At 47.8% G+C, this 22,484-nt stretch overlaps 2 protein-coding genes across 2 annotated transcripts; both read right to left on the reverse strand.

Annotated features, from left to right (window-relative positions):
* Window positions 1–14,107: 14,107 nt before the first annotated feature.
* Window positions 14,108–14,527, reverse strand: LOC140674417 (uncharacterized). The gene has a single exon (XM_072907923.1). It carries the CDS (start codon window positions 14,525–14,527, stop codon window positions 14,108–14,110), a length of 420 nt encoding a protein of 139 aa, XP_072764024.1.
* Window positions 14,528–15,118: 591 nt separating this feature from the next.
* Window positions 15,119–17,515, reverse strand: LOC140674419 (uncharacterized). The gene is made up of 2 exons (XM_072907924.1): window positions 17,407–17,515; window positions 15,119–16,662 (listed from the first exon to the last, which is right to left on the reverse strand). The coding sequence occupies exons 1-2, from the start codon at window positions 17,513–17,515 to the stop codon at window positions 15,119–15,121; spliced, it is 1,653 nt and encodes a 550-aa protein (XP_072764025.1).
* Window positions 17,516–22,484: the final 4,969 nt, after the last annotated feature.

Below are 22,484 nucleotides of genomic sequence, written 5' to 3' on the forward strand. Positions count from 1 at the left end.
AGACCGCTCCGATCGCGTAGTCGGATGCGTCTGTAGTTATATTAAATTGTTCAGCGAAATCTGGATATTTTAATACGGGAGCCGTTATTAATTTATGTTTAAGTACTTCGAAAGCATTTTGTTGCTCTGCGGTCCACACAAATTTTTCGGTTTTCTTTGTCAATTTCGTTAATGGTTTAGCTATTTTCGAGAAATCTTTTATGAATCTTCGATAGTAACCGGCTAGACCTATAAATGATTGGATATCTTTCACCTTTTTTGGCGTCGGGAAATCTCTTACCGCTGTTAGTTTAGACGGGTCAGGAGATATTCCATGTTCCGATATTATATGGCCCAGGTACATTACTTCTTTGCGTAGGAATTCGCATTTATCCGGCTGTAGTTTTAAATTATTAGTTCGAAGTCGTTGCAGCACTTCCTTGAGTCGCTTGTTATGATCTTCGAGGCTTGCTCCGTAAATGACGATGTCGTCTAGATAGACCAGGCATTTGAGTCCTTGTACTCCTGTCAATACAGAGTTCATTAATCTCTGAAATGTCGCCGGTGCGTTTTTCAATCCAAAGGGCATTCTGTTGAACTCGTAATGTCCATACGGAGTTGAAAAGGCAGTTTTAGACTTATCCTTTTCGGCCATTGGTATTTGATGATATCCGGATGCTAGGTCTAATGTTGTGAAGTATTTTGCGTTTCCCAGCTGGTCCAGTATATCCGTAATATTAGGCAGAGGGAAGGAATCGCCGATCGTCAAGTCGTTGAGCTTTCGAAAGTCTATAACTATTCGAAGTTTCGGTTTACCTGATACGTCGGTCTTTTTTGGTACTACCAATAGCGGAGCGTTCCATTGACTCGCGCTGGTACGAATTATTCCGTCTTCCAACATTTGTTGCACTTGTTTATTTACTTCCGTCTTATGTTTCTCCGGAAGGCGATACGGTCTTACATTTACCGTTGAGGCGTCTACGCGCGTATTTATCTCGTGCGCTACCGTCGCAGTGCACGACAGTGGTTCTCCATTCAGGTGAAATATGTCGCTATATTCATCACATATCCTTGAGAGTGCCTGTCGTTCTTCAGAGTTGAGATGCTGTGTTCGCAACAATTGTCAGATGCGCTCGTTACGTGGGGTATTTTTATCGTCCGTCCCCACGGCTATTGTGTAGATACCGTGCGGGTTATCTTTATCGATGTCGTCTATTGTTACAACAGGTGTACGTATCTCAATAGTCTCGTCTGTTGTGTTGATAACGCTGATTGGGCAGAGAAAGTTTTTCGGTTCTACTAGACATCTTCCTATATATATTCCAGGGGCTGTTTCTTTCGCGCGTACTATTCCCGTTTCGTTTCGATTAGTCGCGGCTTGCACAATGGTTTCACTGCGTGGTTTCAAGATAATTTTATTATATGGTCGCATCTTGAGTACATCCGTACCGATTTTTAACTCTTTATTTTTGTAATCGCAGGATACCTTTTGCTTCCTTAGGAAATCGATTCCTAGTATCCCGTCGTATTCCATGGGGAAGTCGTCCTTTACTACGTAAATTGCATGTTTAATGTCTTGTCCGGTTAGATTAATTGTTGCATGCATCTTCCCTATTGTATATACTTTGTGTCCGGTTATTCCTATTAACGCTAATTTTTTATTGTATATCAATGTTTCGCCTTTTAAATGCTTTACTTTTATTAGTGATATGGTCGCACCGGAATCGTATAGCATGTTTATGCGCCCTGTCTTCGTTTCGCGTATGGGCATCGTTACGACGTCGAGTCCTTGTTTATCTCGCGTCTGTCGTACGTGGGTCACCTGATATTCCAGCGCGCGCTTTGCCTTGCTATCGCTTCTTTCTTCTTCGTCGTTACTACGCTCGGAGTCGGAACTCTTTTTTCGCGTCTTATAACGCGTTCCTTTTGAATTAATTTGAATATCGCTCGATTTATTCGCGTTGTTCGGATTTTTTCGAGCCAGTGGTTTTCCTTGCGGTCGGCCGTTTAAAGACCAACACTCGTCGCGATTATGTCCGCGCTTTTTACAATGCTTGCAAAATTTTTCTACCACATTGACGCGTGGTCTTTCGGGTTTCGGCAGAGCGTATCTGCTCGTTCGACAATCTCGTCCATAATGTCCTATCTTGCCGCATTTAAAACACGTTGCATTAGTATCTCGAGGCGGTCGCGAGTAATTCGAGTCGAGTTTATTTTTATTTTGATAACTATTTGTTCTCGCTCCCATCGGCTTGATAAGTTTTTCTTCCGAGCTCGCGCCGTTTATCGCCTCTTGCAATGTCGAGAAGCGTTGTGACCGTACGAGTACTTTCAAGTCGTCGCGTAGTCCGATTTGATAATTAATTAACGCTTGGTCTCTGATAGTTTGCTGAATCGTGCGTTTTTGTTCTAGAGTATGCTCTTTTCCTTCGGTCATAGAGTCATATAATTTCATAGCTACTAGATCGACACGCTGTCCGAACGCGTAGGCGGTTTCGCTTGTTTTTTGTTTTAATGAATTAAATTCGACTTGCAAGTGTGTCGTGCTTTGTTTCGTTTGATAACAAGCTTCGAGTTGCGTCCGAAATTCATCGAAAGTGCGTATATCGCGTGTTTCAAAGTCTTGTCGCGCTCTTCCGCGTAACTTTGTATATAATATCGCTTGCATAAGAGATTCTTCATCTGCCGGATTTGTATTTTGTATTGCGTATGTGCATGAATTCACGAAATCTTGCAACTTGTGTCGCGACATTCCGTCAAATTCCGGAATCATTTGCCTCGCTTCCTTTAACGTCAGGAAATTGGGTGCCATACTACGTCGGCTTCTAACGTCGCGATCGGTCCGTCCGTAATATATGCTTTCGGAAAGTTCTTCTCGACGGCTTGTATTTTGATCGCGTTGCTGTAGTTGAGCTACTTGCTCTGTTAAGAATTGTATTGCATAGCGCATTTCTCTTAACATGGCGGACGTAGAGTCGTTTGTCGATTCTTCTCGCGGTTGTACCGGTTGATTAATTGTTCGTCGCAATCGTGCGATCTCGTCGTCTACCGCGTCATTAGACACGTTTGCGGACGTAGACGCGCGGGGATTTTGAGCTTCTGCCATCTCGCGCGTTCGTGCGTAGATTTCTTCGGGATCAAAAATCTCGCTCTCGTAAGATGTCAATGAAAATTCTCGCCGAAGTGATACCTGGCTTGGAGTTCGACTAAGATACGGTCTCGTTCGTCTGGTTGAGTCGTGTAAATCGTCAGTGGGGTCAGTCGGATTATTTTCAACAAGACTCGCGTCGAAACTCGTAAATGGAAATTCGCGTTCTGTTATAACATTGCTCGGTAGCTCTGTGTCACTATCACTCGAGTATCGAGTTTCGAGGTTCCGTCGGACACTATCGCGTATGTCTCGGAGCGCTTCTACGGCTACACTCGCGGGACTTAATTCGCAATATTTTATAGCTCGATCTGCTCGCTCGCTAAGCAACCACGACTTATTTGCTATCGGTTTCGGTACGTTTCTTCCTTCCGACATTCACGCAAATTTAATTAAAATTAATTTGGTTCGGACTTACAGTAGTAGTATCGCTCGCATATTCGCTCGCTGTCTCGGTTCTCGCTGACGTTGCGTCCTTCGCTCGGCGGCTGATAAGGCTGGCGGTCGCGTTCCGGCGGCGATGCGTCGTCGATGGAGTTGTCGTAGGTCGGGCGGCTTGGCGGCTCGCGTCCTTGCTCCAATCCTGCGATGCTCTGTTTATCTCGTAGTCCGTAGTCGTCTGCTCTGCATGTAGTTTTTCCTTGGCTTCTTGATGTCCGTCAGTGTTTGCTAACTTTCTGACGTGCCTGCCTGTTTGAGCACTTTTTATTTTATTGCAGGTCTTGCACGACGGTCGGGGTGCCAACTCCGCGACATCCACCGGGGGTGTTCCCTGGATCCCACCGCTGCCACCAAAATTGTTGTGCCTCCGCGAAGGGGCACGGGATTGTCGGGATCGTTTCGGGAATGTCGGGGATGCGTCGGGCGTTTTCCCCCTTTGTTTTTTGTTATACTCGGCTTCTCTTTTAATTATAATTCGTTTTATTCTTTTTCTTCACGACATGTACAGTTTACCTCTCGGAAAAATATAAGATAATTTAATTGAAATCAATGGTGTGTTATTTTGTCACTGCTCCCAGCGAACGTTATACCACTTGCGCTTGCTGTCGGTTAGAGTGAGAGAGCGGTATCTCTCGTATACGCCGTCGTACCGGTAGTCTGATACGCGTCGGCTTATCTCAGGTGCGCGTATCTCTCTCAGTCATGCGAGTATGACTTTGTTGAATCTGGTCAGTAGCTGCGCGTGGCGATTATTACTCGTTCGGTTCTAATTAACGACTGCCCGTGGCTTCATCGCGGCGGGTGCTGAGCTTCCCTCCGAACTGCATGGTTTTTCGGAGGGGGTCCCTTAGCAACATGACCAAATATGGTTATGTTGCTGAATTCGCGTTTTAGTGCAGACGAGGACGTTCAAAGTCGAATTTCCTCGCTTGTACTTTTAACGATTCAGCGACACCTTTCCGGTGCGTCTCCGAGAGCGCTTTCCGGTTTCGCGTTCGCGCTCGGTCTCGGGCGCGCGTGGCTCGCTGCGTCAGCGGCTCGCGCGATTATCGCTTCGCTCGCGATGCATTCCTGCATCTATATAATTATATGTATATATATATATATTTATCAAATCTGTAGCCTTTTCTGGGGCTATAACAAATAATCATTATATATAACTTACTTTCAGAAACGCTATCACCTGAATTAAGATGCCAAATTGAATCTATTGACGAACTGTTTGATGATGATCTGATTTGTGGTGCTGAGATCAGAGATCGTGAAGGTTATTTCATCGATCTGGAGTAAAGGTTAGAAAAAAATTTGTTTCCAGAAGCAGAAGAAGACAATAAAGCGGATGATGTTGATGACGAAGAATTATAATTGGAGAATGTCCTGTTACGTCCAGACTCAGAAAAAAGGAATGAGATAACGGAAGAACGGAACTTACCCTTGTCGAAACGCGTTAAATCTTAACGCTCTCGACTCGAATGAACCGTGCAAGGTCGGACCTGGTCAAAGACCTCGAGGGTCTCTTTTACTAAAATTCGTTCGGTGATCCCTTTTCGGTAAGGGAATTTAATCCCTGTTACGCCGGACGGGACTTTGTGCGATCTGGGAGTCAGGGAATGTATTTTTGAAAGGGTTAATAAATTATATTAATCGATTAAGATTTTAATTTTATGCATTTATTAAAATAAATTGAAAATATATATATGAGATTTATAAATTTGTTAACATTATAATTGGATTAATTTAACTTATTAATGAGTTGAGTGTGTGAGTGTGTATGTGTGTGTGAGAATTCGCGGGTGTTACATTAATTCGGAGGGACGTCAGTCAGATAAATTGGAAGTGGAGATTAAAAAAAAGGACTTATTACCTGACTGGTATTTATACAATAATACTTAAAATTTTAAAGGAATGGGCAGGAAAGGAATTATAATTCCTCAAAAGTAATCGTGGAAGGGGGAAATTTCTTCCAGAGAGCATCTATTAGAACGGCGAAGGGATATCTATGACCACCAGGGAGGAACCACGGGATAACGGATCCTGCAGGGTTGTATGTAAGGACGGAGTACAATGTTTCTAAATCAACAGGACCAGGCCCGATTGTATACGAGCCGTCTGGGAGGGGATGTCGGATCCTTGGGAGGTTATTGATTAAATATTGGAGAGGATCCAGAGGCGGGGGACGAGGAGATTCTTGGTGTTTAGAATTATTGGGTTGTTCCCTTTCGGTGGAACTTGCGTTTTCTTTCTCGAGGTTGACGACGACCTCGGCAATGTCACGAAGGGTCTTCCAAATTTCATCCGATTCTTCTTGAGAATCAGGTAAATTGTGGGGGGAAGATGGGGGTGAATCATCCAAGATGATGGTAGAAGCTGCTGAGGGTAGACGTGGAGGGGATTCAAAGGTAGAGGGAGTTTCGTTGGAAGGGCCCGGTAAATCGAGAGAAGGTGGGGAAGAGTGTACGTGAGAGGATGATACTACGGGATGTGAAGGGGGAGGGGGATCGACTGAGATGCGAAGAAAAGGAGCAAGTGAGCAGGATGGTTCCGGCTCTCTTGAAAGAGGAGGAGGAGGAGAAATGTCTATTGAAATAGGAGGGGAGGTTTCAGTGTTATTTTGTGAGTTTGTTTGCTTAGCTATAAGTGAATTAAATAACTCTACATTTACTTTTGAAAAATCTACTATGAAATTTTTATCTACTAAGGCCCTGACCGCGACTCTGACTGTTCGATGGTTACGACGCCGTTTCTTTACTCTGGCGCTCGACTTAATTTTCTTGAGAGTGGCAGGATCCACTAAGAAACCCCCACGAGGAAATGTTAATATTTTATTTTTATTTGGGCAAACGGTTCTTGGTTAATTTATATGTTAAATTACAAAACTAATAAGAATATGAGAAAAACGAGAATAAAATGATATGGAATGTTATCGATATGATTGCAGTTCTAAACAACTGCTTCGAGTTACGGTGACTCTGTTTTATTTAAAATTCTTTTGGAGTTTAGAGAGCCGTTCAAGTGTTTATACTTTATTCGATTTCTAAGACTTCTTTGGTTGTCTTATTTAGAGTTGGTCTCGCCTTACGGAGGTTTGTTAAAAATTTTATTATCCACGTAACGTAATATTCGTGGAAAGTGACAGCTCTCACGGTTTGATATTTCGCCGTTGAGCGTTCTTAAAATCATTATCTCTAAATGTTTATGCATTCCTTTCGAAGAAAGGATCGTGAAGTCTATAGGACGTAACACCTCCCACCTTAGACAAATGTTGGGGATGCACAACATTTGCAAATTTATTGATTCTTTCTTTTCGAGAACAGTTCTAATGTGTGAGAGAAAAAATTCTTTTAAGGAGGAGGAAAGAGAAGGCGACCTCCAAAACCCCTTCCTTCATTCTTTCGTTTTCCTTTTACAAAAACTCTATTGAAATTATTATGTTTTCGTTCCGGAGGAGACAGAGACGACCGACCTCGACGTTGGCTTCCAGGGAGCGCCATTTGGGCCTGTGGAAGAGTGAGTGCAAGTACTTCTTGGACCAACGTTCTCAGAAGTGGTTCCGCATCCTCTGCAGGAGTTGCCAGCGCGTCAGGTGGTTAGGCGGCGGCTCAGCCAAGGAAGGCTCCGGCACCGCCGTCAAGGCGGATCCCACGAGGAAATGACCGAGCGTGAGGGCAGCGAGGTTGTCCGGGTCGTCGGAGAGCGCTTGTAACGGACGAGAGTTTAGGCAGGCTTCGATCTGACAGAGGAGAGTGGCCATCTCTTCGTGAGGGTGGCGTTTCCTAGTACTCGACGCAGATAGTGTTTAAAAGACTTTATGGCAGCTTCCCAAATGCCGCCAAAATGTGGGGCCGACGACGGATTGAACCTCCACTGGATCTGCTCCGAGGTCAATTGCCCGATGACCGTCTGGAGCTCAGGGCTGCCGGCGGCAAAGAGGTCTCGAAGTAGCGCATCGGCCGACAAACGTGGTGCCGCAGTCGCTCCACACGGATCGGCAGGGTCCCCGTCGAGATGTGAAGCGGCGGAAGGCTGCTAGGAAAGCCTCAGCGGTGTAGTCCGATACGATCTCCAAGTGGAACGCCCGAGTGGCGAGGCAGATGAAGACGGCTACGAAGGTCTTGTATGAGCGATGCCCTCGGCCCCGGAGGGTGCGAAGTTGAATTGGACCAGCGTAGTCCACACCGGTGTTAAGGAATGGTTTGGCAGGCGTCACTCTTTCGCGAAGGAGGTTGCCCATGATCTGGTGCGGGGCGACCGTCCGCCAATGCACACAAGTGACGCAGCGGAGAATGACTTGCTTCACCAGGGAGCGGCCGCGAGGGATTCAGTAGCATTGGCGGATCACCCCCAGGGTTAGCTGGGCTCCGCCGTGAAGGCTGCGCTGATGGCATGCCTCGATGACCAGTCGGGTGAGGTGTGACCCACTCGGCAAGATGATTGGATGGCGTTTGTCAACGGCGAGGATGGCATGTTTCAGCCGCCCTCCCACTCGGATCAGTCGCTGCGGATCTAAAACAGGTTAGAGAGGTGTCAGCGGGGAACTTTTAGCAAGAGCGTGTCCTCGCTGGAGGGAGGCTAACTCCTCAGGATAGGCTTCCGCTTGAACTCGGCGGATCCAGGTCAGGCGAGCGGTTTCCAGTTCGTCCGTGGTCAGACAGTGCTCAGGTGTCGACGTCCCGGGGTTCTCAGACGAGCCTTGCACAGGCTGGAGCGCTCGCCATCGTCGACACCACGCGGTTACTCGCAGCAGCTGGCTTAACCAGGAGAACCGCAGTAGTTCCTTAAGCTCATCAGGGGTTGCTCGGCGATTTCGGACAGTTAATGTGTGAGCCGTTCCCACGAGTGGGAAAGGCCCGTGCTACCTCGCCCTTTCAGGCATACGCCACATTTTTACATCCACTGTCTATCGGAACCGCCCCGAGACGGGCGATGGAAAAATCCAGTAGCGCCTGCTGGTTCGTGTGTGCAGGATGGACAGTTTGGCCACGACGAATAAGCCCATCCTTCCTTCCTTAGGGTGACATAAACTCCGCCGGCTGGCATTCGCCACTATCCGACTCCTTCACCCCGCTATCTTATCCGTCGTGCACACGGGGACCACGGGGAGGCCTGTCCATTTGCATCCCGATCTGGATGAACGCTTCTGACTCTGTCGGGCGAAGGGAATGGTGGGATAGGTGGGCGTTTTAAGGTAAATGGAGTCCTACCTAATTTTATCTAACGCGACGCGAACGCTGCTCGAGAGCGTGGTTGTCCCGAGAAGATTACGGGGTCACACCTCCATACCCGAAGGCTCCGACCTCTTCGGTTGAACAACGCGCCTACCTAATATATGATCTACGTTTCGTATCCCTTCAGCCAGAGGGATTCTCGGCAAAAATCGATGAACATGGAAAGGGCCTCTGGGCTTGACACGAAGAAGCGTGCCACATCCGGCCATTGCCATTCACCTTCCGGTACGACGCTTCGCAGAATCTCTCTCTGCGCGTCAAAGAGGGGACATTCCAGCAAGAAGTGCTGGACTGAATCGATTCCACCTCCGCAAATGCACACGTCACTTTCCACGAGACCTAACGACGCGAGTCTTTCCCTGAAATCTCCGTGTCCAGTGAGAACCTGTGTGCTCCAATGATTTATTTCTAGCGAACGCGCGGCTAGTCTATCTCGCACGTCCCTAAAGAAGGCGAACGTGGTACGACCCTTGTTTGAAGAGTTCCATCGGGTCTGCCACATGTTTATCGCCTCGTTTTTAATTCCTACAATCGCGGTTTTTTTTTCGGTTCCGGCGGGGATCTCAATGTTACCGATCTTGGCGTCTTTTCCCGACCTAACATTATAACGCGCGGCACCTTCGCGAAGAACTATATCTACAGGAGTCGCTCCTCCGACGACGCAAAACGACTCCCACGAGGCCGTGCGGTATGCGCCAGTCATTGAAATTAAGACTCGACGCTGCAAGGCTCTCAGAATTCTAATGTCTCTCTCCGTACACAGGTCGGCCTACCCCGCAGCGGCATAAGCCACTGTCGGTGCGAACACGCCCCGGTAGATTGTGGAGAGTGTCCTAAAACGCAGGCCCCAATGGGCTCTCGCTACTCTACCTAACTTCTCGAACAGCGGCCCGACTTTGCTGTTTAAATATTCGCAGTGCGATCTGACCTTTAAATTTCTATCTAAATAGACGCCAAGATACCTAACCGTTCGCTTAAACCCTATTTTCGTTTCACCGATTTTAATAATTGGCGGTCTGTTATCGAAGTCGACGGTTTTCTTGCTTGTTTTTCGCTTCCTATCCGGTCGTGCTCCTCCCCGTCTACCTATCGGGTTTCTCGCGATCGCGTCGGATTTCAGAATGATGGCTTCAGTTTTACGCTCGGAAATCTGAAGTTTCGCGGACCTACACCATTCTGTTATTATGTTAACTACACGTTGGCCTTCTGTTTCAAGTTCTCTTCGCGAGTTTCCGTTTATGACGACCACGAGGTCGTCCGCGTACGCGGCGAATCTATCTGGAATCACGTCTTCCAGTAATCTCAATAGGCCATCAAACATGAGGTTCCAGCAGGTCGGGCCCAGAACGGAACCCTGAGGGCATCCCCTCTCGGCCCGCTTGGACACCTCCGCGGAGCTAAGAGAAATTTTTACACTTTGATCGCTAAAGTAACTCCGGAGTACTTCGAAAATATTACGCGGACAATCTCGTTTCTTAAGGCTATCTAACACAAGGGGCCACCAGACATTGTCAAAAGCCCCGGAAATGTCGAAGAGAAGCGCAACGGCATACCTCCTTTCGGAGGCAGAGACCATCCGTCGCAACTCCACAGCTTCCTCCGTCGACCTTCCGGGCATGAACCCGAATTGTCGATCGGAGACCTTCCCCGGTGCCAGTGACGTGTCTAGCAGACGAGCTTTTATAAGCTTCTCGAAAAGTTTTCCTACTACGGAGAGGAGACATATGGGTCTGTAGGATTTCGGGTCTCTCTCGTCCTTGTCTTCGCCTTTCAGCAGGATTCGGAGTGAACCCTCCTTCCAGACAGAAGGAAAGACGCCCCACTGAAGACACCCGTTGAAAAGCCTAACTAACTGACCGGGGATTATTTTACAGGCCGCCTTGAGTACGGCGACCTCGACTAGATCTAAACCCGGAGCTTTATTGTTTTTAAAAGTTTTCATCGCGCGAGCCATTTCCGCCTCCGTGAAGAAAGAGGCGTCGGCTGTATCGGGAGCGACCCTGCATGCGTTTCTAATTTCACGCTGTTCGAGCGTGTCTTCTATCTCCCGGTCATCTGGGATGTGCACATCCAGGAGGTAACTAGCGGTCTCCCCTAGTGACTTTGTGGAATATTCGCCACACCGGAGTGTGCTTAGCACCCTCTCAACCTGGAGTTTGCTCGCCTGTTGCTTGTAAACGAAGCCCCAGGGCTCCCGGTTGCCGTGCGATGTGACGAACTTCCGCCAGCTAGCGAGTTTCGTCCGCTTCACCCCCCTACAGTACTGCCTTTGTGAAGAACGATATTCCAGCAGCACCCGGAGGTAAGTAGGGTCCTCTCGCCCTCCCTGAAGGGCACGACGCAACCTATATACCTGTTTCTTAGTTATAGTTAATTTTTTAGTCCACCACGGGTTGGACTTCCTAAATTTGCGCTTCCTAGGCATTGACGCGACACAGGTCTCCGTGAGCACCACTGTGAGCGTTTCTGCCATTTTCTCTACGTCTATTGTGGAGCACAGATCGATAGCCTCCAGTTGCGATCTTGAAAGATCTGTCAGGGTGACAGAGAACCGTTCCCAGTCGGCTCGACTTGTGTCGAACCTCGTGTTCCCAGCGCCCTGATCGGCACCTAACTCTTTCGGCAATCTCAATCTTATGTCCACGGCCCTGTGGTCACTGGTGGTCCAGTCACACCTTACCTTCCAGTCACAGATGAACTTGTTCATGGAGAGCGACGTCAGGGTTACGTCGATGAATGACGAACCCCTTGTCGTCCAAAAGGTGGGCGGCTGTCCAGCATCGTTGACCACTGACAAGCCAAATGCCCTGATGAGGTCCTCGAATCTGGCACCTCTATCGTCTGTCTCTTGGGGACCCCAGAGTGACGATCGAGCATTGGCGTCTACACCTATAATAAGTCTCTCCCCCCTCAGTGAACGAAGCACCGTTTCGAGGTGGCTGAGGTGCTTCTCAATCTCGTCGCTGTACTGGAAGTAGCACGAGACAACGTAGAAGGAGAAGCTGGGGGCCCGCACTTCCACGCAGACACAATGCGTAGTGCTAAGCTGCGAGACGAAAACCGTATCTAAATTGGGATTGCAGATTACCACTGCTGCCCACGGACGTTGTGAGCGCACTGCGGCAACCCTCATCCCTATGCCTAATCCTACGACTTTGTGACCCGAACCTTGTTTCCCGACGTGTGGTTCCTGCAATACTAAGACGTCAAGTCGCTTTTCGACTACGAGTTGACGTACCTCACCCGTTACTACAGCCGAACGTCGCATGTTCAGCTGCAGCATCCTAACACCCGTGGACGCACTACCTAAGCTAGAGCTTATCCTACCTAATTCCTGTGGCGCCGGGCCACTCGCTGTATGGGGTGGGGTTGGGTCCGCGAATCTAACCGTCTTTCGCACCGTTGTCGCAATGTTCGCGGATCTAAGCGCGGGTCTAATCGCGGGCCTAATCGCGGGCTTTTCTATCTCGCGCGCTATTTGCTTGACGCCGGTCTCCGATTCTCGCTCTAAATTGATCGACGCCGACCTAATCGTAGTAATGAGACAACGCTCTAACACGACGTACGCGGATCTAATCCCGGTTGCTTCGCGATTAACTAACGCGGTTCTAGCGGCAGGAAGGCCGCAATCTCGGGGCTGTGCGCCATCGCGTATTGTGTCACGGGCCCGCCCGCTCGGTGAGGCGCTCTCGAGGAGGCGGAGGCTGCCACCGAGCACGCGGTCGAGCAGACCCGCGACTCAACGACGGAGACACCCCGCGCTTCCCTACTCGCGGCCGCGCCAGACCGGAAGCGGTCGGCCAGGCGGGCACTCCTCCTCACCACGTCGAAAATTTTATTTTTAAACGCCATTCTGTTCCCACGAGTACGGTGGAAGGGGTGGTCGAGCGACGTAGAGCCACCTTTACGCCGCCAAGCCTAGATACTCCGGGAGGACGGCAGGTATCCCGGGACGGACCGTTCGCGACCGCGACATTTTTCGTCTACGCGATCATGCAGACCCTAAGCACGGTACCTAACACCTTAGTCTTTAGACGTTAACCCGATACCTGAAAATAAGATTCCTGAAAATAAAGAAGGAATTAATAAACACACTCACTCACACACACACACTCACACGTGGGAGTCACTGAGATCGGGGTGGTCCCCGCCTCTGGCCCGGCGGGTGACTGAGTCACCCATCCAGTCCTTCGGGCGAGGGTCCCGACCGGCTCCCACTTTTCCCCACTGAGGGACGCTTCACGGCAGGAGCACCCACCGCTCCGCACCCTCATCCCGCGGGAGCACCCGCATGAAATTGGGAGGAAAAAAAAAAAAAAAAAAAAAAAAAAAAAAAAAAAATCGGGGGGGACGGCCGTAGACCGTCTGAACAACGCACGAAGTGCGCTTGCCACATAAGAGCCATTCGTTCAGCAAGCTGACACCGACTCGTGGCAATGCTGTTTGGGCACGTTGGCTTCACCTTTCGGTTACTAGGCCCCCTCACCACGACAAGGTGTGCCCACGAGGGGGGGCGATTTCGGACAGCGTGGACTTGCGCACGCATCTCAGGAAGGTCCTCAACGTTTAGCGGGCCGGAAGCTGAAGGCCAGAACGGGGGCTCCTTGTACAGCCAGGAAGGACCCTGCCACCACAGGTCATGGCTCACCAGTTTACCCGGCGATAAGCCCCAAGAAGCGCAGTCAGCCGGGTTGTCCCGGCCTGGTACATGGTGCCATATCGTTTCCGGGAGAGAGGTCTGAATGTCAGCGACACGGTTGGCGACGAAGGTTGTCCAGCGGTTCGCATGACCTCGAATCTAGTCAAGCGTCACGGAAGAGTCGCTCCAGCAGTGGACTCGTGCTGACGAACAATCAAGTGTTACCAATGTGTGAACCAGGAGGCGAGTGAGCAGCGAGGCGGCGCACAGCTCCAGACGAGGTAAGGTCACTGATTTGATAGGAGCGACCTTTGTTTTGGCTACCAGCAAGGAGACCATCGTTGAGCCTTTCTGGTTGGACCTAAAGTAGACGACCGCCGCGTACGCTCGCTCCGAGGCGTCGGCGAATCCGTGCAGTTGCCAGTCTGATCCACTGGTCGCGGAGACCAATCCACCGAGGGACTCGAAGGATCTCAAGCTCTTGGAGCTCTTCTTGGTAGTTGCATCAGCATTTGGCGGACGTCTCATCCAGGAGCTCAGCCCAGCCGAGGCCTTGCAGCCAGGTTCTTTGGAAGGCGATCTTGGCCTTCACGACGGTGAGAGCAAGCCAGCCGAGAGGATCGAACAGCTTGGCGGTCAGCGACAATACTGTTCTCTTCGTGATGGCAGTGATGGCTATGCGGCTGGTCGGAAGGAAAAACAGTCTGGCTGGGGGTGCCATTGAATGCCCAGCGTGGAGTGCGTATCTTGAGGATGCCAGGATAGCAGATCGTGCTTCACCCGATGCTCGACAGGAATGTCGGCTAACAGAGCGGGATCGTTGGCTGCCCATTTGCGCAGAGAGAAGCCGCCCGCCTTGCAGAGTCCAATAAGTTGATCTTGAAGATTGAAAGCGTCCTGGATGGAGTCGATTCCAGTGAGGATGTCGTCCATATAGACGTCCCGGCAAAGGGCGGTCGCTCCCTGAGGGTAGCGCTCCTGCTCGTCATCAGCGAGCTGTTTCATCGTGCGCATAGCCAGAAACGGAGCACAGGCAAGCCCGTAGGTCACCGTGTTGAGCTGGAAGTGATCTTGTCGCTTGGATTGGTCCGCCATAGTATTCGCTGTAGGTCACGGTTGTCGGCGTGCACTAGGATCTACCGGTACATTTTCTCCACGTCCGAGTCGAGTACCGAGGACGTACCGGTGAAGTCGCCATCAAAGAAGGATGTCAGGGAGCGGCGGCAGTAGGTTAGAGCCAACGCGGAGGAATTGGTTCAGAGATTCTCCAGATGCGACGGAGGTGGAACCGTTGAAGACGACTCTGAGCTTGGTCGCCAAGCTGGACTCCCGTAGAACTCCGTGGTGAGGTAAATATTTGAGAAGAGTTCGAGATGGAGGCGTCGGTTGAACGGGAGTCATGTGTCCGAGTTCTTCATACTGATGCATGAATTCAGTGTACAAGGTTTTCAGCTTTTCGTCTCTGCCGAGGCGCGTTTCAAGCTGGTCAGGACGCGAAGCGCGGTGGAGCGGGTGGCCGTGAAGTCCGGTAGTGGTTCGACGCGAGGAAGTCTTCCGTGTAGCGACCGTCGGCTGCACGGCTGTGGGTCCTTACAAAGAAGTCCTCGCAAGCCTGATCGTCAGGGGATAGCGCGGCCAAGGCAGCGGGCACTTCGTCTTGTTGCCAGAAGCGGCGCACAGCGGCAGCTAGGCTTTCTTCGACTTGGCAGTGATGGGCAGTCGTCTGAACGGCGTCGGCGGAGCCGTGCCGGAAAGTATCCATCCTAAGAACGTTTTCTGTGCCACCGGTTCTCGAGAGTCGCCCTTCTTCAGGCCGGCTTGGATGATGACTGCATAGACGTCGGCTCCGAGCAAGACGTCCACTGGATCAGCGTCCAGGTACGCTGAATCGGCGAGCCCAAGCCCTTTCAGATGAGTCCAGGCACTTGGGTCGGCCTTAATACGGCTCTCGTAGATTGTGAGCTTAGGAAAGATCAAGGCGGAGGCATGTAGAGACGGCCCTTCTCCCCGCAGGGCCAGAGTGAGGTGTACTTGCCCCCGAGCTAGGCCCGTCTGAATGCCGCCAAACACGGCGATCGTCGTAGGCGTTCGAGGTAGCCGCAATCGCTGAGCTAGAGACTCCGAAATAAGCGAGGACTCGGACCCCTGATTGATCAGAGCACGAACCGGGTGGAGCTTGCCGAAGCGATCGGCGACGGGAACGCGAGCGGTCGCGAGCAGGACAGTCATAGAGAGGGTTGGCGGCGACCGTGCAAGGTGGGACGTCGTAGCCCCGGAACTGATTCGGAACGTGTCGTGAAGTGACATGTGGTGTCGATCCTGACAGGTGGAACACGTTCTTTGTGAAGCGCACTCGCTGACCTTATGTCTACCCAAGCAGTTGAGACACAAGTTGTTCGTCTCCACAGGGTGCTTTCTTTCCTCGGCGGTCTTGGACTTGTACATATCACACAGCATGATGAAGTGGTCCTTGCGGCACATCGAGCATCGACCCAGTTTGCTCTCCGTTTTACGAGCATGGAGAGATCGCGTTTGTCGCGTGGCGCTCGACTTGGAGGAGCTGGCCTCCCCTTTGACCGGTAACAACGCCCCGAGCGTATTAAGGCGTCGGTCGAGAAACTGCTGAAGCTCCTTGTAGGTCGGTGGATCCGTCGACTCGCTAATGGAGGTCTCCCAGTCGCGGCGTGTTCGTGGGTCTAGGAGCTCGACTATAGTGTGTACGAAAAGGTCCTCACTCCTCGTTATGGGTCGCCCGATGCTGTCCAACGAGTTCACGGTGGTTCGCACGCGATTAGTTAGATTTCGCAGTTCAGAAGTGGACTCACCCTTTAGTTTTTGCAGCGAAGTAACCTGGACAATATAGGTGCGCACCAGCCTCTTGTTCTCGTAATGGCCGGTAAGTAGTTGCCAGGCTCGAGCGAAATTCTCTTCGGTCGTCGGAAGGTTGCGTATTAATACCTCCGCTTCACCTTTCAGGCATGACTTCAGGTAGTGCAGCTTTTCGACTGGAGCGGTCGAATCATCCTTACCAATGATGGACTGGAAGAGGTCCCTGAACGAAGGCCACTCGTCGTACTTGCCAGAGAATTGTGGAAGCGTCGTACGATGGGCCGCGGAAGCCTCAAATCTCGAGGAAGTGGGCGCAGGCGATGGTTTGGAGAAATGCGCGGCGAAGTCGAGAAGCACGCCCTTGTTTTGGTGATAAGCTTCCTCCACCGTAGCAAAAAATCCTTCTTCAAGTACTCATGGTTCCGAATAGCTTCCTTATAGTCGGAGCGCAGGAGCACGTGCTGGGTCTCGAAGGTCGACTAGTTCCGATCCAAGGTGACCAACCTAGCCTGCACGACGCCAGCCGTATTGTTGGACTGCCCAAGCTTCTTTAGGTTGTCTACGGAACGAGTGATGCGTCCGTGTAATTCACGCTGGCTCTGGATTTATACCCTCAGCCACCATCCTTCCTTGTCGCAGATCACCTTTTCCGTCACCGCATTTCACAACCCCCACAGGACACTGAGATCCGGCTCGAAGGACCAGAAATGTTTGCAAGTTCAGCTAAATTAGCGAGTGAGGGGAGTTCCGCGATTGTTGGGAGTGAAGGAGAGTCGGATCAGAGCACTGGCTGTATTCTGGGGCAAACGGGTGACGAATGCGACTTGTAATTTGCACACACTTTAATAAAAGATTCAAATTAACACAGGTATATTTACAATATTTACAGATTGAGTAGAGTAATCGAGACAGATAGGTCAATCCACGAGATTTCGATTAGAGACGATCAAAGTCCGGCAGTCGCGAGCTACGACGAGACAAAAAAGGGGAGCGGCCTGCTGGAGATAAATCGTGCCGCGAGACCGACGCGAGCTGCGGGTGTCGCAATTGTTATTAATTCGCGCGAGCTACGTGAATACAATTTGCGATACCCTATTGCGAACGATGCTTAGAAAGCAGTGGCATGGATCGTTTTGGTGATCGACCTTTTATATCCTTGGATCCTTCTAGAAGATTCTTGACTTTTCTAACTCTGACGACACTATTGGTGGCAGTTTTTGCCTGTTTTGAAGTAGTCGGATTGTTTGTCAGCATCTTCCAAAAGGACTCCACCTGATGTTGTTATTTGTTATTGCTCGAGGCTCCGTATTCGTTATCTCGAGCCTCGAATAATAGCGGAGTGGCGGCCTGAGATCGGGCGCCCGAAGGCGCGCGAGATAATTCGGAGACTCTTAATTGTTGACGAGCGATTAGCGGGAGCGATGTTATCCTTTGGTCATTTATGATGATTTCGAACAATATGAGTACTGAGGTATTGGCATTTTCTTCCTTATTTCTTCTCTTCTACCCTCTTATTTTACTCTCCTCTCTTTGTTTTTACTGGAATTGATGAGTACTTAATTAAAAGAAAAATGATGCTACTTTTATATATGTATATGTATTTTACTTATACTTGATTATATATATATATATATATATATATATATATATATATATATATATATATATGTTCTTAGATACTAGTACAAAGTTCGTGCTCTTCGTAAAATCTCTTAAAACTACCGCAAATAATGATGGAATATAATAGTGTGTTAATCTTTAGAGGGAAGGAATCACGTGTTCGATGACGTTATCGCTGGGTTGAGCGATCCTCAAACGAAACAATACTTTTCTAAAGTCGTACGTTTTGTTGAAAAGCTCCGCAGTGATGGTAATTTTAACCATTGCAGCTCCTTTTCACAAGGGCAAAATTATATCCATCGAGACTTCTACGTTTTGTCCGATAACTCGACAGAATTTTATTGCTTTTTCGGACCATTAAAAGGAAGGAGTTAACGGCTTTAGGAAGGGCAATCCGCAGACAATGGCTTACCAAGGTGTTTCTCTAAATCTATCTTCCAGTTTGTATATTTTGTTCATGGGCCGATACATCTTGCAACCAATATCTTTTAGAGCGACTTCTATTATGTCATTCTCTTTATTACAATCGGTTATTAGGCCTCTTTGCCATTGGTTCTTATATTTTACAGCGACGGTTAATCCTATTTTAATGTCCTGTGGCTTATGACAAATATTGTTGCGTCCTTCCATCCAGGAGTTAAATCCTTGAAGTTCTTTTAATTTTTCTTCGTTATCTTTCAGTTGTATTCAGAGAAGTTGTGGTGATTCTACATGTATAATTTTTATTCGAAGCTGTTCTTGAATTAATTGCCTGGTGTCGATTGAGGTGATTTCCATCTCTATAATAGGTGACTGTCACTTATTATTATTAGGTTTATTAACTTAATAGGTATATGTGGGTAGTTATTATGATGTTAGTTATAAGGTAAAAGAAAAGAAAGGTTTTTGGAAGTAAAAGAATAGATGCGTATATGTATAAATTCATATAGTTATTTTATTTATTATTTGTCTTTGGGGTACATTCTAATGTATATAAGATATGTACTTTTTTTATTATTATTACTCTTTTCATATGACGGAGTTATTCATGTATTTATGTGTTAGATTGATAATATAATATACAGGGTGACCCATAATTCGCGAACCACCCGTTACGTGCAGGTAGAGTAGGTTAAACTGAGTAGAAAAGTTATGTGCCATTTTGCAATTTTCGCAATAGTTAATAAGATATTAATTATAAGAGATCAGCCAATCGACGCCCGGCAAGAGCGCGCCGCCGAAGCGGGCACGATGAAGCCTCCCACTGTCACTCGATACTAGGCGCGCCGGCGAAGCGGGAGGCGGAACGCTCTGCATTGACAATCTGAAGAGTCACACACATAGTGCGCGCTTCGTTTAATGGTGTCTGACTTTTTCAGTTGTCAGTATGTACGAGCGGCGTGTAAAAATGTTAGAAATAAATAAATAATAAATATTAAATAATGAAATAATGAATATTAGAGCAATAGAAATTATTTTAAAATAATAAAATCGAAAAGACTTTGTTATACAAATACAAATTCAAAATATGAAAGGCTGTTAATAAAAGTTTGAAAGCCCTTTATACCCGAATTTGTATTTGTATATCAGAGTCTTTCCAATTATTATTATAAAATAATTCTTAATTATAATATTTAACATTTATTCCTAGTTTTCTCTATTGTGCTCAGAGTCTAACGCTGAAGTTTTGCATCGAAAAATTATTTTCTCTCTCTCTCTCTTTCTCTCTCTTTCCCTCTCTCTCTCGTACGCGCACACGCAGCATAAAAAATGTGCTATCGTTTCCTCACCACCTTGCGGTAGATAGTAAGGCGCATTTTTTTTATAGTGGTATCCCCAATAGGTCTAATCCACTCATTATTTAAAGCTAAAATTGTTCGAAGTGCCTTCCTCGTTCTCGTACACAGAGTTCGGCCCTTTGAATAATATTGCGCGTCGCGCGATACGCCATATCCGGCGTGATGGTATTAAAAGCTGCGAGAATTGCTTCTCGCATTTCCGCTTCTGTGCCATTACGCCGGTGTTCGACCAAATCTTTGATATATCCCCATACAAAATAATCTAATACATTTAGATCTGGCGATCGCGGCGGCTAGATGATTGGGCCACCTCGATCCATCCACCTGTCCGGATAATGCGCGTTTAAAAATTCGCGTGCCTGTCGCGAAAAATATGCAGGTGCCCCGTTGTGCTGGAAAATTAGTTGCGCTCTTGCGCGGAGGGGAATATTTTCCAAAAGTACAGGCAATTGATTTTGGAGGAAATTTGTATATGCTTCTCCATTTAAACGAGGCGGTAGAAAGTAGGGACCAATCTGAAAATTGCCGAAATAAATAATTTAGTGAAGCTGCAAGAAAAAATTTTTTTAGATTACTGTGTAAATTTATTACTTACGATTTCGTTCGCCGTTATTCCTGCCCATACATTAATTGCCCAACGATATTGAAAAGCGTGTTCTCGAATGGCGTGCGGATTTTTTTCCGCCCATAATAAAAAATTACGTCTATTAAAAATACCGTTGGGCGTGAAGGTGGCCTCATCGGTCCATAGAATGCGGTCGGGGAAAGAATCATCCCGCCGACATTGTGCAAGAAACCCCTGTGCATGTTTCGCCGACTATTAATATTTATTAAAAATAACAGGAAAATACATTAAATAAATAAATAAAAATACCTTCACAAAAATAGATGCGTGGTTCTCGGTCTCTCGGCAAAAGTTGCTATACTCGTTGAAAATGAAATGGATGTAATCCATTTTGGCGCAAGATACGATACACTATGTTTTGCGAGAGACCAAGCATCCTAGCCAAACAGCGCACACTAATCTGAGAATTATCCTCCACTGCTCCGAGAACCCTCTCCTCATCATTTACACCATACTGCATTGGTGTACCAGCAGTTTGGCGATTTGCTACCAAAACTCCCGTTTCTCGTGCGCGTTGTATACACCTTAAAATCACTAAGTGATTGGGATGTCGTTCACGCTCGGGAAATTGCTCCGCGTACAAACGCGCCATGGCACGTGCATTTTTCCCGGCCATTCCGTACGTGATAATCATATCCGTACATTCCACGGCAGTATAACTCATTTTGAGTTCAATGAGTTATACTGCCGTGGAATATACGGATATGATTATCACGTACGGAATAGCCGGGAAAAATGCACGTGCCGTGGCGCGTTTGTACGCGGAGCAATTTCCCGAGCGTGAACGACATCCCAATCACTTAGTGATTTTAAGGTGTATACAACGCGCACGAGAAACGGGAGTTTTGGTAGCAAATCGCCAAACTGCTGGTACACCAATGCAGTATGGTGTAAATGATGAGGAGAGGGTTCTCGGAGCAGTGGAGGATAATTCTCAGATTAGTGTGCGCTGTTTGGCTAGGATGCTTGGTCTCTCGCAAAACATAGTGTATCGTATCTTGCGCCAAAATGGATTACATCCATTTCATTTTCAACGAGTATAGCAACTTTTGCCGAGAGACCGAGAACCACGCATCTATTTTTGTGAAGGTATTTTTATTTATTTATTTAATGTATTTTCCTGTTATTTTTAATAAATATTAATAGTCGGCGAAACATGCACAGGGGTTTCTTGCACAATGTCGGCGGGATGATTCTTTTCCCGACCGCATTCTATGGACCGATGAGGCCACCTTCACGCCCAACGGTATTTTTAATAGACGTAATTTTTTATTATGGGCGGAAAAAAATCCGCACGCCATTCGAGAACACGCTTTTCAATATCGTTGAGCAATTAATGTATGGGCAGGAATAACGGCGAACGAAATCGTAAGTAATAAATTTACAGAGTAATCTAAAAAAATTTTTTCTTGCAGCTTCACTAAATTATTTATTTCGGCAATTTTCAGATTGGTCCCTACTTTCTACCGCCTCGTTTAAATGGAGAAGCATATACAAATTTCTTCCAAAATCAATTGCCTGTACTTTTGGAAAATATTCCCCTCCGCGCAAGAGCGCAACTAATTTTCCAGCACAACGGGGCACCTGCATATTTTTCGCGACAGGCACGCGAATTTTTAAACGCGCATTATTCGGACAGGTGGATGGATCGAGGTGGCCCAATCATCTAGCCGCCGCGATCGCCAGATCTAAATGTATTAGATTATTTTGTATGGGGATATATCAAAGATTTGGTCGAACACCGGCGTAATGGCACAGAAGCGGAAATGCGAGAAGCAATTCTCGCAGCTTTTAATACCATCACGCCGGATATGGCGTATCGCGCGACGCGCAATATTATTCAAAGGGCCGAACTCTGTGTACGAGAACGAGGAAGGTACTTCGAACAATTTTAGCTTTAAATAATGAGTGGATTAGACCTATTGGGGATACCACTATAAAAAAAATGCGCCTTACTATCTACCGCAAGGTGGTGAGGAAACGATAGCACATTTTTTATGCTGCGTGTGCGCGTACGAGAGAGAGAGGGAAAGAGAGAGAAAGAGAGAGAGAGAGAAAATAATTTTTCGATGCAAAACTTCAGCGTTAGACTCTGAGCACAATAGAGAAAACTAGGAATAAATGTTAAATATTATAATTAAGAATTATTTTATAATAATAATTGGAAAGACTCTGATATACAAATACAAATTCGGGTATA

Source organism: Anoplolepis gracilipes, chromosome 16, assembly GCF_047496725.1.
Source record: "Anoplolepis gracilipes chromosome 16, ASM4749672v1, whole genome shotgun sequence".
Taxonomy (NCBI): domain Eukaryota; kingdom Metazoa; phylum Arthropoda; class Insecta; order Hymenoptera; family Formicidae; genus Anoplolepis; species Anoplolepis gracilipes.